This window comes from Haemaphysalis longicornis, unplaced genomic scaffold (assembly GCF_048455015.1).
Source record: "Haemaphysalis longicornis isolate Haplotype H1 unplaced genomic scaffold, Haemaphysalis longicornis Haplotype H1 scaffold_1, whole genome shotgun sequence".
In the NCBI taxonomy this organism is placed as follows: Eukaryota; Metazoa; Arthropoda; class Arachnida; order Ixodida; family Ixodidae; genus Haemaphysalis; species Haemaphysalis longicornis.
This window is the reverse complement of record NW_027526203.1, coordinates 413,204,251-413,220,682: the sequence shown is the minus strand read 5'-3', so window position 1 is coordinate 413,220,682 and position 16,432 is coordinate 413,204,251. Positions and strand designations below refer to the sequence as shown.

The following is a 16,432-nucleotide window of genomic DNA, read 5'->3' as shown; positions in this document are numbered from 1 at the left end:
CGGGCATCGGGACGACTTCACACTTCGCTGGGTGTCAGCACACCGCGGCATCCTCGGAAGTGAAAAAGTGCATTGACTAGCACGCGCTCATTTACTCCCCGTGCTAGCTCGGAGCCCTTCCCCAGTCGTGACGACGGAATCCTTGCTCGTCTCTGAAGAAAAAGCCGATCCCACGGCAGAACGACAGCTTAGTCAAGCCCGCCGGACAGCTTACCTCGCAGCCATTGCCAACCCTCTGCACGTCCCTGCACTTCCTTCCCGTGAGTTCTCGCGGCGAGAAACTGTGATCATACGGCGGATTCAGACAGGAACACTGCTCACACCGTTTTAGATGCGAAGCATCTCATGCTCGGGGCTGTGTCCCTCCCTCCCTCGTTGTCGTTGTCCGCCGTCCGCACTCTACTGCGCATGCGCGTCTCTTCAACACCGTCAGCATTTGGGCTGACGTCAGCGCAGTCCACTATAAAAAGAAACAATTAGGCGGCGCCCGGTTTCGATCACACGACTCTCTGGCCGCTACGGGAGGTACGTGTCGCTCTTCCCACTGCGCTACAAACCGAGACGGGACCACGTGCTACGAACGTGCCTTATGTCCTTCACTCCTTCAAACTACGTCAAGAAGCTACTGATACAACGAAGGCACGCGAAGCTGAACGTCAACGGAAACGACGAACTGAAAACTAAACTAATGGGAACTTCAGTCAACCCCATGGCTGCTTAGCATACTACTCAGGGTTCCCCTACGGGAAGATGGTGTAATTTTTTTTGCTATCATTTTCATCGACGTGGCGCCGCTCTCCCAGTGTCCCAAGCACCTGCAGCACTTGCCATACCAGGTCAGACCTAAAACATCTAGCGTGGGACTGCCCCCGCTACAGTATTCCTCGGTACCGTGCCCTCACCAACGTGCGACTCTCCACGTCTCTCTAGTCCTGGCCCTGTCCGCCGCCTAAAGCTCCTGCTGGGTACGCTAGTAACGCTACTAGCTTGTGGCACGTCCTGCTGCTTTTTCTCTTGGACCCCGCAGCACCAGTCGTTGGCGACCGGCTTTGCAGCGACGCACAGGACACTACGACGGCTACGACTCCAGTAGACCTCAGTGTTGCATCCAGGCCTCTGACGCAGTAAATGGCGGCATAATTATCCTTTCCCACTTTCCCAATCCCCCTACCAACAATACGATTATCCATAGCAGCGCCCAAGTGCAACAAACTGGAATGAATGTGTTTTCAATCAATAAATCCTCGAGAAGAGAGAATTCAAAGCCGCCCCACAGCAGGCTTCCCTGTACACAAAGCCGTAATGCGGGAAAGTAAGCTTTCACAGTGGCCTGGCGATAACGGTTGTCTGTGTGATCAAATTTTCAATGCATAGGCATTCCTTGCACAGTACCGAACTCGAACTCGAATGAATTGCACATGCACGAAAATTTATGTGCAACGTTAAGACATTTAGACATTTAATCGTTTAATATTGCAAATGTAGATTTTTGTAAAAAACAATATAATATATATCCAAACGAAACTGGCTATTAGGTTAACATCGGGGATCACAAAATGTCACGAATGGCACTTGGGGCCTACAAAACTTTCCCACGAAATGTTCTCGGGGAATCCCGCTAATCTGTCGCTGTAGATCGTGTCGCCTTGAGACGGCCGTTTGCTGTTGCTTTTTTTATTCTGTCACAAGTGAGACAGCGAAGCTCAGGGTATTCGACATCTGCTCCTACCACGATGGTAAGCCATTTTGCAATGACAATGCAGAAAAATAAAATTTAAGGTAACAACTGGAAGGACAAGGGAAGGTGCCCACTGCATCCGGAAGTTCTTTTTTTTTTTAACTTTGTTCTGATATTTTTTTTTCATTTGTTTTCTTACCCTGTTTTCCTTTTCATTTTCTCTCTTGAGCCACTCTCCCCGAAATTAAAAACTGGGCATGTCACTGATGGCTTGTTTTTCTAACGTGCGCCGAAACCCTATGCCCACTGATGTTTAGGTTATGCAGCTCCCAAAAAAGAGCCGCCGCATCGAGATATCAAACCTGCAGCCTCTCGCGTACAAGCTCAATCACTTCGCCCCTGAGACGCTGCAGCGCGCCAAGGTGCAATACACATTCGATCCGTGCATACACATGGGCGTATTAAGTGCATTTGCGTTACCAGTATCTTCCTCATTTTGCGTAGTAAAAAAAGTGTTATTACCGTCATAACGAACTACGCCCGGCTTGCACTTTGGTTGCGTTTCGGCAGGAAAAAAAAGGCGGAACTAAAAAACTCGAACGTCGGACCGTTAAAGGGACAACCAACTGATTTTTGTGGAGTTCATGTCCTTTCAGCTCATATGATTTGATTTTATTTTATTGTACGGTTTAACGCGCCGACGCAACGCAGGCGATGAGGCGCGCCGTAGTGGAGGGCTCCGGATTAATTTTGACCACCTGGGGATCTTTAACGTGCGCCGAAATCTCGTACACACGGGCGTTTTTGCTTTTCGCCTCCATCAGAAAAGCGGCCGCCGCGGCCGGGAATCGAACCGGCAACCTCGTGCTCAGTAGCGCAACACCTTAGCCACTGAGCCGCCGCGGCGGGTTTCAGCTCATACGAAAGCCAGCGTTTTATATACTAGGGTAACCACGCGGGATTTCTAAATGAACAGGCGCAAATAATTTTAATTTTGCACTAAAATTTATGAAGTCTGAAAGGTGGCGACACGTCGTGTCTGAACGTGATCCTGCCTTACGTGTCCAAGGGCCCTATAAATTCACGGTTCATAAATTCACGGTGCATGAATTCACTGCACTAATTCACGGTGAATTCGTCATGTTTTTTGCGTGGGCAAAATGTAAGCAATCAGTGACGTGATGCACGTATAGCTATGGCGACACGCAGTGTAATTTGACGCTTAGATGATAGAGATCACAACCAAGCTATCAAATATTGCGCATAAAAGATATAAAAACACTTGGCACGTACTATAAAAATTAGGATGGTAGCTGAGGCTGGCAAGAGAAACACATTTCTGCAGGTCAAAATTGGCGTCAACACCACAAGGCCATCCAGCAACGTTGATCCAAAAGCGAGCGACTAGGCGGGTGTTGAGCTAAAGAACATCACGCAATCTTTTTTACCGTATCTATTTATTTCTTTCAATAGCTTTTAGTGACATAGTTGAGCTCTCTGCTTCAATGCAAGCTTTGTTACGTTATCACCTTCCCAGCCGTCACCGCCGCCACGATATCGTCTGCTGCTATGTTACAAGTTTATGACGTGATCACAATAAAAAAAAATGTCAGCATCTCCACTCCGTGGATGATGGCGAGGGTGCGGAGTACGGGCATTCGAAATGACATCCAAGTTGCTCCCCGAGTGGCATCCGATTTGCGCCCCGACCGTCATTCCATTTGAGCCGTGAGTACCACCTTGATTATTACCTAAATGAAACTGCAACTCACGGCTCAAATCGAATTTCGCTTGATTTTCGCTTGATGGTGGTGTGCGCACGGATGGACGCGGACGGACATTGGGAGGTCCTAAGGTACTCCGCACCGTTGCAGGCGAGGGAGTAAGCCGTTTGACTCTTGGGTACTAACTCACGGTCGTAGCACAATGGGTAAGATTACTGACACTATACTCTGTCTGGTCTACCAGATACAGGCTCGAACCCTGCCGGTGCCTGCGTGATTCTTTGCGATTGTAAATGCTATGCGCACGGACGCGGACAGGCACTGTGCGCTCCTAAGGTTCTCCGCACCTAAAACGGCCGTGACCATCGGTTGTATGACGCAGTAAGGACGGCAAAACGCTACGCTTGATAATGGCAGAGCGTACCGATGCCGCCGATTCACTCATTCGTCAAGCTTGAACTCAAATCAGCGCAGTAATGAATAAAACAGTCATATTTCTTCGTTGTTTTAAGTGCGAATGCACTTTATAAGCGACCCCAAACCATCCACCGCCGGCGGCGGCGGCGGCGGCGTCCGCAGTGCTCCTCTATATTTAAAAAAGAAACAGCATCCGGCGCCAGGTTTCGATCCGAGGACTTTGCGGCCGCAGCGCGACGCTCTACCGACCAAGCCATGGACGCGACGGTGATATCAGTGTTAGTGACGCGCCTTATATCTTTAACGCATTCAAACTACGTCGTCAGCGGCGTGCGTTGGCGACTCAGCGGCGTTATAGCGGCTTGATAACTGCGTGGTGTACACGTGATACTACAAACCCGATGGAAGAGATGGAAGAGAAGGCGGCGAGGCGGTGGGCTGCGGGGGCCGAGCGCAAGCGCCGCAAGCGGGCCGACAACCGTGCATTCGCACTTTCACATTCTCCCCCTCGGGGAAATGCGGGGGAATTTTTTTTTTCTCTTGAGCTCGATCATGTGACCCATCAGCTTACTAGGAGGAGTTTGGACGAATGCCATGCGTTGTGTTCTCTTTGTCATGGAAAATTGCTTGTTCGGCCTTTTTATGTTGTTGTTACGCCAAACAAATATTCTTTATTTTACTGCCAAACATAAAAACAAACTACGGCACGTTATTTGTATGCTCCGTGATCGCTGACTTGGAAACAGCCAAAACTATTATTTATTTAGCTAGAAAACAGCTTTAAACCGCGCGTTATGCGAAGGTGCGCTTGCTGCAAATTCACGGGGATTTCACTGCGCCGAAGGTCGGCGAAATTTTTGCCCTATTTCGCGGCGACAAGCGCCGCTATCTGCAAGCTGTTAGTATTAACATGAAGTATTAATTCAGTAGTATTAACTCTATGCTGTTACGTAACATCACTTTTACGCAGGCTGAAATCACCAAAGTGTGAGGTAAGCGTTCCCGCAAACTTATTAAATTACGTCCCGTCTTCTCTGCCAATCACAGCGAGGCGTGCCAAATAAGCCGCATTGTTGTTGAATAGCAAGGACAGGCCTACGTTGTCGTGTCCGCTGCATTTCGTCTAGCTTTTCATTGCCTGCCAAAAATTATGCGCTTTCAGTAGAAAGAAATAAGGCAAACTTTAGAACTGGTACCAGGAAACGTCATGAAACGTCAAAGTGGCGAAGCACACATACCGCTTTGTCAACCGGAAGCACGTGAAACGCGTGATTCAAAAACTGCATGAATGTATAGGAAAGGTGGCACACCAGTGTTGTTTTAGCCGGGAACAAGTTTTTGAACACCTTTTAAGCTCACGAGCAGTTAAAAGTATGTTGCAGCAGAGTTCACTTTCGTGGTTGAGAGCATTCCTGTTGGCGGGTCACGCATGGCTGGTAGATCTAAAAATTGCGATTTCAGCATAGGGCGCTATCGGCAAAATCGTTTGGGTTAACGTGTTTTAAGTGATGTCCTTTCATCTAGAATAAAGAAGATATACGCGACAAAAATTGGTTGTCTGTCCCTTTAAAAAAGCTTATACCGTGGAAATTTATCCGGGTCCCCTCATAAAAATAGTGATCTCGAAACGAACAAAAAATTGAAAGAAAAAATGCAGCCGAAATTACTAGGTATTTCATCATTAAAATATTTTAGCATGAATGTGCGATAGATACATACTTTGATTCCTTTTTCGCCAGATTCATTTCTCGTCCTTGAGAGCCGCCTTGGAAATCTGTCCAAGGCAGTTATAATCATCCACTTCTTTAAGCATTTCGTAACCTAAGCTAAAGGGGATACTTTCTGCATGTCTATGTAACATTACTTTCCGTTTATTCCCATTCATTTTGAACCCTACGTTCAATCGTTCCGGGTGTAAGTCCTGACGCATTTTTCGCACATGTTCTCCAGACTCACTGAACAAGACTATGGACATGTCGTCCGCGAATTCTAAGTGACTGAAATATTCTCCGTTTACCCGTAACCCTGTCATTCCACAGTCCCAGTCACGCTTCCTGAATAACCCTTAGAGACAGGATGCAAACAATTTTGGCGAGATTGTGTCTCCCTGTCCGCCCTGTCCTATGCTCTTCATGATCCGAAAATTTTCAATCTTGTTGTTGTTGTGATATGTATTTATTAATCTTAATTACAATCCGTGCCTTGATCTTTGTCATCGCCGGAGGGGGAGATGGGGGAAGAGAGTTCGAGGAGGGATGGCGGGAGCGAGCGTCCCCATTAAATGCGGCTTTCCGAACGTATACGAGAAAAGAGTCGAGGACCATCTTCCTGTGTTCTGTAAATTACCTCTAGCCGTTGTATGCATCCCCTGCATGCGTTCCCATGGAGGGTATCAGAGCAGGGAAATGTCCACGGACAGAATGCATCCGCGCTGCTGAGCACGAGGTCGCGGGTTCGATTCCCGGCCGCGGCGGCCGCTTTTCTGATGGAGGCGAAAAGCAAAAACGCCCGTGTGTTCGAGATTTCGGCGCACGTTAAAGATCCCCAGGTGGTCAAAATTAATCCGGAGCCCTCCACTACGGCGCGCCTCATCGCCTGCGTTGCGTCGGCGCGTTAAACCCTACAATCAATCAAGAATGCATCCGCGAGCAGAAACCCAGGTAGGGAGAGGGCGCAGCACGGCAGCAGCCAAAGCGCGGGAGTGTGGCATCGACGATGCATTACAGCCGGACAGAGGTAGAGGGAACGACTCGGGAGAGTGGGGAGAGAGCGTGGCGTAACCGCTGCATTAGAGCCGCGGAGATGGGAAGGGTGCTACAGCAGACGAGGTGCGAGAGGAGGAGAGTGTGGCGTCGGCGCTGCACTAAGGCCGCGGGAAGGGCGCGGAGCAGCAGCAGAGCGAGTGTGGCTCCGAACGCGATACAGCCGCTTCTGCAGCCAATACCGTGGACACCGCCGGCCGGCAAAACACAGCAGTTCCGTGCACTCCTTTCTTCTGCGCCCCGGTCAATCGTGTTTTGGTGTCTGAAACTAAATGAAACCGAAACAGCTTCGCTTGGTAGTCCGCCACCATATGAACGGTTCGGCCCACTTATTTTTTAGCTCTTTGACGTCACCCTTCCTGTGTATCAGAATGATGTTTCTATTTTTCCAGGCTAGGGGTACCCTTGCGTCTTTAGGCATTCTAAAAATCCCTTTGCAAGCTTTTCTAGTAGTGTCTCATCCTTCCTTTGGGTTATCCACTGTTATTCCGTCGTCTCCTGCAACTTTTCATCTCTTCATTCCCTTGAGCGCATTTTCCGTTCCCCCTTTGCCGCTAATGGGACATCGAAAGCCAAGTTGGTAGTTTCAGTACAATATCCTGGCCTAACACTGTGAGAGTACAGGTCAGTATAGAACAGTTAAGCTGGTTCTATTATCTAATTCATGTTGTAGGTAATGAAATCTATCATCTTTGAGTGCACACATTTTATCTTTGCCAACAGGTAGCCTCCTCGTTGTTGCTTTAATGTTTTTAATGTGTATTTTCTTCAGTTTTTACCGTGTTGCAGTTACGAATGTCATTAGCTTTTATTCTGTTAATTTCGCCAACTCCGCTATCTCGATTTGATCCACCGGTTTTGCGCTTTCATGTTCCTGCATTTCGCAATGCCTTCCTTCGTTTACTGATACAGTCAAACCCGATTATAAAGAACCCGGATAGAGCGAATTTTGATATATATTGAACAAAAGCAAATCCGTTACGAAAATGCATGCGAAGCATATTCCTTATAACGAAGGTCACATCTGATATATGGAACTCGGCGCGCCTACAATTGCCACCGAACTGCATGTTCTCGGAGCGGCGATTGAGATGCTGATTGGCTACGATTGAGATGTTGAGCCTCGCATGGAGCGACGTGACGCCTGACATCTTCCGTAACTGTTTCCGACGTACGGGATTCACGACGGAACACATCCAGTCAGCGAGTGCGGACCAATTAACACGGCATCATCGGCGAACTGTGAACTGCGCGAAGAGCTCGCCAACGTTCCAGATACTGTGCCGAAAGCAGTGTCCTTGAGGATTTCTTGAGTGTCAACGACGACTTTGCCGTCACTGTGAGCACCCTCAGGCACGGACAGCGTCACTGATGTCATGGCAGCTGGTGCTCTGAAAGCACCGAAGAGACTGAAAATGCAAGGGACACATCCTCAGTCTCTTCAGTGCTTTAATGAAGGTTAATGAAGCGCCTTCGCCAGTTGATCCGCTCTGCCAATACTACTTCGATATTGAAGAACACAAACTTGAACTGGCGCAAACGACGTCTCCGCCAAAACGAAAGTGAAAACAAAAATCACCGCTATTTTGTGAAATAGTCACTTAAGGCGGAAAGTAGCTTATTGCACGCAATAAATGGATTGTTTTGTGTAAGGTAATGGCTATAATTTGTTGCGTTTGTTTCTCTGCATGGGAATGGCAGGGGGGGTCCCGCGTATTGCGAACTCGTAACAAAAAAATTCGTTATAGATGGGTTCAGCTATATCGAACTATTGGATATATCGAACTAATCGCGGTGCATATTACAGTTCGCCATAACCGGGTTTGACTTAAGTTTGCCAAATTCTTTTAGATTCTCCTCTTCCCTAAAGCGACTGCTCTCTCTGATTACCGTCGTCAGGTTGTCATTTAGTGTGGCTACGTTCTTTTCACTACATTGTGGTTAATAACACAAAACTGTTCTGGAGAGCTATTCTAAACTGCCTCTTCCCGAATGCAAGTTGGATTTCCTATTTTTTCTGCGAAATCACTATATATTAGCCTACCTCTGCCGGTTTCACTGGATATTCGTGAAGCATATTTCTTGTACTGAGAAAACGCTTTCGTGAGGCCTTCGTGAAGCCATCACTCGCCGTCGTCCTGCGATGTAACCGAGAGAACGAGGACACCGAAGATAGGCCGAGGAAAGCGGCGGAGGGGGAAAGTGGCGAAAGTGTGAGGAGGAAGGGGGTATGCCGAGGGTGCCGCGCGGGACGTGCTCCGCGGCGGCGACCGGCAACGAGATAACGCTAGAGTAGCGCGCATCGTCGAGCGTTCGCCGATGACGCGATCACTTCCCGAGACAAAGGGAGTGATTCGTGTGCCGTTGCAGCTAAACGAGCTGCCCGAGCAGAGACTCAGCGCCGCCGACGTCAGAATCTATAGGGTTCCTGTATATAGCTCCCCTAGGGGAGCAGAGTTGCGCGCCCATCCGCCATCTTGAGTTCTAATGCCGTGCAGGAAAGCCACCCGTCACGCGTATAGGAGCCGCCGCCGGGCCGCCGCTATGGTGCCCTCTAGCCACCATACCGCCGCTGCCACTTGCCGCATGCGTATGCCAGCTGAACAGAACTTACTGAAAACTGTGTCTTGTGCGCAGCATTGAAAGAGGTATTCGCTGTAGTAAGGCAGAACCCGCGGCATGTGGCAATAAGACGCGCAACTCTGGCGCTACGCGATATACAGGAACTCTACCAGAATCCAGAGGTACGCGCCGCCGAAGCAGCAGCTATGCACCGAGGAGAATCCGCAGTTCGTGCTGCGCTCAAATTTCGCATTAGGGAGTATCGTAACTGTCAGGCAATTTTTCCCCGCTTATAACTCACTTGCGGAAAGGCAGATACGCAGCAGATGTAGGGGGCGACGCGAACGTGCGGCGGCCCGACGTAAGGCCTAAAGTCATGGCCTAGCTCTAACGTCAACTGGTACCCACAGTTCGACGCACGAGTATGACGCTGCTTGGCATATCGCAAGGCTCTCAACTTGAAGGTTACCCAACGCTCATCCTAAAACTTAGGATCATCTTAAAACTTGACGTCACGCTTTTAGGACTAATTTGGTCTGGTCAGCACACACTTATTACAATAAGCCATTGTACTCAGTGCAAGACCTCAAACCGAAACGTTTGCCTCAGGGAGCGCATATCCGACGTTCCTGCTGTTGGTCCAGCAAAGTGAAACGTACTTACAAAGTAGCCAATACCGGCAGCAGGGTACTGGCAAATGCTATAGACCGTTCCATCGGGCGAGGGTGAAACGTACTCTCGCACTCAGCGGTCCCGGCGCGCGGCCGGCTTTCCCCCTCTCTGGAGTGTGCGCGCGATCACGGCGGGCCTGGCGCGGCTGCTTCTTTGCGTTGGCTACGCTTTGTAGGCATCGCGCGTGGGGGTTTAGCACTAATATACGCAGTATTTTAATGAAATGTTGCTCATAAATGAGCCAGACTAGCAGCTTGTGAGTTGCGCACCTTAAAGCACACAAGATTGTTGGCAATTTTGTTCTGAGTTCTTTCTGTACACATCTACTTTGGAGTAGTGGAAGAAAATTCTTGTACCTTCTTTCCAATCTAAAATGGGTCACTGAAACTTACCTGTGCCGAAGATGGTATTAGTTTTATCTCCATCGTTGCTGCGGTCACACTGCGGCATACCCAGCTCCAAGTATTACGTAGGCCTTGGCGATTTTCACAGTGACTACTACCTACCTGGGTTGTCCGTTTCTCCAGCTAATCTGAGGAAAAGGGGGGCCACTGAAGGGGATTCCACCTCCCTTCTTCCCCCATCCCCGACTCGGGCAAAGTAAGGTTCACTCACTCATTCACTCCAGCCAAGAGTTCAGTCTATGACCCAAATGTGATGTCTCTTTGTCGGCAACATCAAACTAACCAACGCAAATCGAACGCCTGTCTGGTTGGCCAACGGCGGACGCTTGATAAGCCCGTATATGACGCTCTCCAGGAGCTGTGTTATTTTATTGATGTTGTACATCAGTTGCACGGCTAAATTGTGCTGAGAGCAGCTTGAAATTCTAGAGAGAGGAAGTTTTGTTTGTAGTGGGCGGCAGTGGTGGCTGAGGGTAAGGTGTTGATATATCGATAAGATTTAATACAAACTATGCAAAATGTCAAATAGCTACCAGGTGCACCCAAAACTGCCTGTATTAAACCCTGCAGGATATGAAGCCAGAAGTCTGTTACACGTACTTCTGCTTGTTGCCCATGGGCGTCGAGCGTATCACGGTTAGGCCGTTTTAACAAACATCAGTCTTTGCAGTAAAGTGACAAAAATACCCTCTACACGCTATCCCGGACACGAACACGAAAACAAAAAAATATTTGACGAAGTATTGCAAACTTATGTTCCACATGGCATCGTTTACCCACCGTGGACCACGCTATCTCGAGGCGAATTTCAGCTCCACCGCGGCCCAAACAGCCGCCAATTTAAGCCCGATCTCTTAAACTGGTCCTATGCAACAACTTTCCCATTCAAAGTATCTTACGGAAAAGAACGTACAACGCGCTACAACGAAAAATTCACCGAGCCGCCGCGGAGCAAACGGCCAAGCCAGAAAATCGGCCAGCTACCAGAGGGCGCTGCGCACGCAAGATGACGCCACCCTCGTTGGAATGGTCTATATAAGCCTGGTGCATTTTGTGGCATGCACCAAGTGATCAATGAATCAATCCGTCAATTACTTAGAGCGCATGTACAAGCGGTGTCAACCACACGAAATCTGTGCTTGTATTCGGAAGCATCACAAACTTGCGTACCAATACAGTAGTACATACCTGCTGTGGTGCATTGGGCAATGCTATATATGCAAGAATGTACGCTGCTTTTGCACGCTGTTCCGTGGGTGGCAGAGCCAAATTGTCTGCTCATCTTTTGTTCTTAAACATGAACTCAAACCGCACCTCATGTAACAAATTACAATAATCCATCAAAATTGATGGATTGAGGGGCACATGGCTGCCATACTGTAATAAACACCCCTTAAAAATGCATCTATGACCACGCTCTCTCCAGCCTCCTTTGTTCCTACGTTCTGTCTCTATATCAGGGACGTATTCTCTCATATCCACACATTGGCTGAATTAATGTCCCACGTACCCGTTATCTCCTCGTGACACATCCCTCCCTGCCTCCGACGGTGAGGGAGGAAGTTGCCCTTCTGCGGGCTAAGTCCACAACACAGAAGAGGAGCAAGCGGTGAGTCAAACCCGACGTATTCACTTATGTTATTAACTAATAGTATTCAAATTCCTTGCGCTAATTGAGCACAAAAAACAATACTTTTTTGTACCCACTTGCTCCGGCAACTATTCTGAACTGCTTGGCTGGTCCTTGCCAAAACGCTATGCTCATGTAAGGGCATCGCTACTTGTGCACTAGACACGTGCCCTTGCAAATATCCGTTTATCCGAATGCATTCTTTACATGGTGATAGTGGAGTGAGGTGACTGTGAGAGGGAAAGAGGTTCCCAGCCTGCACCACATATGTATCACAGGGGGTGTTAGTGGAGTATCAAAAATAACCTCTAGAGGGGAATGATGGGGGAGGAAAGCAGGAGGCACTGGTTAGGCCACACCAAATAAAGGAAGTGGGGCAGCCAGCATGCAGTGTAGGCTTAACGGTACCTTAGAAGGCACCTGAGGAAGGTGAGAAGCCTTCATATCCATCCCCCCCCCCCCCCCCCCTCAAGATCTACTTCTTTATGATGGCCCAATGTAGCTAGCTCACTTTGGATGTCAATGTTGAGATGCTAGATCATAACAAGACCTACAATGCAGTGGTTAACTTTCACTCACCTTAGTATCAGCTTCTTTAAGGCTGCAAGCCATAGGCCCTAGATGTAGTTGAAAGTAGCAGCAAACCAGGATAGGGCAGGAACAAGGATAGAAAAAATTACGAGGATGCTTAGAATTTTCTAAGAATGTGAAAGTGAAAACCTAGTTGGACTTTGTTTCAACTGCTCTTGAACATTCTGCTGAACTTTGTGGATGTACCCATCACCCCTTGACCGGCCTGCTGGACAACACCCTGCAAAGCTTGTTCCGCTCACTTGGTATCGCCAGGAGCCTCCTGTTGATCGGCTGTTGAAGTTTCTGCTGAATTTCGCGGCCGCACCTACCAAGCTCGTTCCACTCGCTCACCATCGCCAGGAGTGTCCTGTTCACCCCCGTCGGTAACTTACTGGTTCGTACTTAAGGTGGCTCATATTGCACGTGCGGCAACGGCCTACCTTCTCTGGTGCAGACGTTTCCCTTTCCCGGCAAGCACTGCGTTGCTCTTTCTCAAAGCCATCTCCCAACAAACCACCTGCATTGCTGTTTTCCTTTCCTGGCACGCAATTCCCAGCTAGCACAAACCTTTTTTTTTCTTACGATTCTGTGTACCTCACGATTTTTTCAACCCCGTGCATCCCATAAAACGCTTTCACCGTAAAGCACAGCAGGCAACACAGCCCCACGATGCACTTGACAGCAATTCATTACTTGTCATTGTCTCCATATTTTATGTGATGGATCAACTCACCAGCGGCAGCTATCAGTCCTAAACTTTGCACCACGAAAAAAAACAGACGTGCATCAGAAAGAAACAAACACTGGTTTAATCTTGGTATGTAGGCCAGCAACACAGACAGTTATAGCATGTGCACTGGTATAGAACACTTGTCTTGAAGACAACAATGGGAAAAGGAAAAACTTTAGTGTTGCCTTTTTAACCACTTTGTGTTTACTGGCGGTGTTAGGAGATCAAGTGAAGGAGTCTCAAAACTTTGGTGGTGCCCTTACTGGACAGGAAATCCATTTAAGACATTGTTGGCAGCGCATCGGTAGGAAATTTGCACAGGCCCATTGACGTGAACCAGCCCCTGCCTACGGAGGAAATACACAACGTGCCTTGTGGGAGCCGCTTCGAATGCGCAGCAGGGCGGCAATTTTCTGGAAGCAACGGACAGTGCCCACAAGAGGGCTTCTCTAGCAGCAAGAAGGCACTGGACTTTTGGCGGCACACTGCACAGGTCTGTGCCTACATGAGCCTACATTTAGCGAGATTTACGCAGGGGCAGGTTTCACTAGCATTATACCATTGGCTTCAGTCAACCCTGTGTAAGCGTTTAATATGAACACGTGGGCTTGCCATCCAAGTCCTTTCCTTTTGGCATTGCCTATGTGGACTTCACATGAGCAGTGGCCACAAAGACGGTGCTCGTTGAGCTGACGACTTTTGCCTACAAAGAATGGCATGTACGCCTGAGCAAGGAGAGGCACTCGTACAGACAATGGCAATATAACGAATGCAGTAACAAACATGTTTGGTGAAGGAGCACAAACAATTACGAAGGTATTAAACAACAAACAAAAACAAGTAGCAAACAATGCTGGAGATCGCCAAAACACAACACCCATGGCCAGCATGGTCTCTGCAGAGAGCAAGGAGTCTGCTGCTTCCAAGAGGGCCTCAGTATCTGAATTCGGAGTTGCCTTGCTCCAGGCAGTGAGATCGTTCTCATTTTGCACGTGCAAATGTTGATGGGGCAGTCCGCTTTCTGGGTGACTTAGATTTGGAGGACAGGTTTCCAAAAATTCCCTTTTCACTGGCCTTCGGTTACACTTCCTGGGACAGCAAGCTCCAAAAATGGAGCTTTCCCATTTCAAAAATATTCTTTGGGAGGTCTTTCTACCCAGATTTAGAGATCTTGTGTACACATGGCTCTGCTATGGAACCGAGAGTTCTTTGGGTCTCCACGAGCACAATTCGTGCCCTGGAGACTAGCACATGGTGACAGGCGTCTAAAGGCCTATTTGGGTACGCGAGACATTTTGACGAGCTCGGGGAACCCAGCACCCAACATCACAGTTCTCATTAACCGGGAAGCCCTCAGCTGGCCGTACCCAAATCAGTAAGTAGACAGCTAAGTCACGCAGTGGTTGGATGTGCAGCCTCCCAGCTGGTCCGGGAGAGGAATGCGGCAGGGAGGCCACGAGGAAGAGAATACCGTCATCACAGCACTACGCGAGAGCATCACGTGGTCCTCTCCTGCACAGGGGCCACCTGGTCTGGGGCAGACCAGCGCCGCTTGCGGGGGGCGGGCTCACGGATGCTCAACGGGTTCATGGGGTCTGCAGCAGCAGCAGGCGGGGCCGGGGCCGGGCGAGGGGGCAGCCCCCGACGGGCTCGATGCGTCAGCGAGATGCACACGTCCCCGACGGTCAGCCGATGGCACTGGAGCTGGTAGCGCTGCAGCGAGCGCTCGGGGTTGCAGGAGGACCAGCCCCGGTTGAAGACGAAGAAAGGGTGCTCAACGGGCGCCTCCACCGTTACCTGCACGGCAACACCCAGCCAAGTCAGACAATACCCACGGCAACCGCACCTGGTCTCCAGTGGCGACCCATTCAGGAAGACTGGAAAGAAAAGAGCACGCTGCCCATGGACACCCACCTGGACCTGGTTCTGGCCCACGGAGAAGCTGAGCAGGGCCACTCCATCACCCTTGGAAGGTGCCTCGGCCACCTGCAGCACCCGGCTGGAGTCTATGCGCAGGTCACGGCTCAGGTTGGCGCTGCTCACAAAGTCTTCAGTCCGGAGGTCCTCGACCTTCTTGAGCAAGCCACTGCCCAGCTGGATGATGGAGCCCTTGACAAAGTAGGCTGGGTAGTGCAGTGCGCCCGGAGCCTGGCCGCTGGCTGCCACAGCCAGCTGGGGTCCCTCGGGCCGCCGACTGCGCACAGGTGGGGCGGACAGTGGGGCCCCTGCCAGCAGCGAAGCTGGAGGCTCAACAATGTTGATGCTGGCTGGCGGCTGGAGGATGCGGTGCTTGAGGCTCCCTTCCTTGCCGCTGGGCAGGCGGTAGGGCGGGCTGGACGGGGACCGGCGAGGAGCCGGGAATGCCACTGCCGGTGGTTCCGGCTGGTAGGGCCGTCGGCTGGCGGCAAGCAGTGCAGCTGGTGGAGGTGCCCCATATGCGAGTGGGAACGGGAATCGTGGGTAGAAGGACGGGAAGTCAGGTGGCCTGAACCAGGCCTCGGTTGGTGGTGCTTCGACAGGTGGCGCGCCGCTCATGTTCACCCAGTCGTGGCCACCCTCAGAGGCACTGCGAACCTTGCGATCAGACCCTGGGCCACCGCTGCACAGCGGGGACAGGTAGTCGGGCTGCCGCAGTGACAGCATTGAGGCTCTGGCCGCCGCGCACGGCCCTGCAGGACACAACAAAAACAGTCTCAAACACTGCCCTATGCAGGGGTTGACCAACAAACAAGTCCTGATGAACCAGAGGCCAATCTAAGACTTTCGTAAGCGCTCTCACTGCTCCTCCTGTGCATTTCTAAGCATCCTCGCCCTGTCTGCTGCACTGTATAGCATTGCACATGCACCAACTTGGTACTCTTTCTCAGGAGAAAAACTTTCTGAAGTACTGATTTACTCGTTCCCCTTCATAAGCGTAACCACCCTGCTACTGTAAATGCACTAACTCCTGCCTAAACATGTGCAACCCAACAAACAACAAAAACGGTCAACACCGAATGACTGTGTGTTTAGTTTCACTGCTTGACATGGATGTTGCTCATATGGTGCTGTCTTTTTGTTCTGCTAACAAAAGTATGCCTTTTCAATTCCCAAAAATCTGACCATCAATTCCTATCAAACGTGATGTTCGTGGTGATGGGATGGCACACGGAGCAAGAACAATATAGGAGTGGTAACGAGGCTCCCTAACGCGGCCAGGTAATGTCACAAGCGCTCGTCATACGTTAAGCTAGCGACATCTGCCGCGGGTGAAGAAACTGCAGGGCTGCCGCTTTCGGCT

At 50.0% G+C, this 16,432-nt stretch overlaps 1 protein-coding gene across 4 annotated transcripts in view; it reads right to left on the bottom strand.

Moving 5' to 3' along the window:
- Positions 1 to 13,208: 13,208 nt before the first annotated feature.
- Positions 13,209 to 16,432, bottom strand: part of Atx-1 (Ataxin 1) — a 145,528-nt gene continuing 142,304 nt past the window's right edge. For all 4 annotated transcript variants that reach the window (XM_077687041.1, XM_077687039.1, XM_077687038.1 and 1 more), the window contains exons 2-3: positions 15,067 to 15,821; positions 13,209 to 14,949 (exon numbers count right to left, since the gene is read on the bottom strand). In XM_077687041.1, the coding sequence (XP_077543167.1) occupies positions 14,650 to 14,949; positions 15,067 to 15,821 (1,055 nt within the window). In that variant the 3' untranslated portion in view covers positions 13,209 to 14,649. The remainder of the gene's footprint in view (positions 14,950 to 15,066; positions 15,822 to 16,432) is intronic.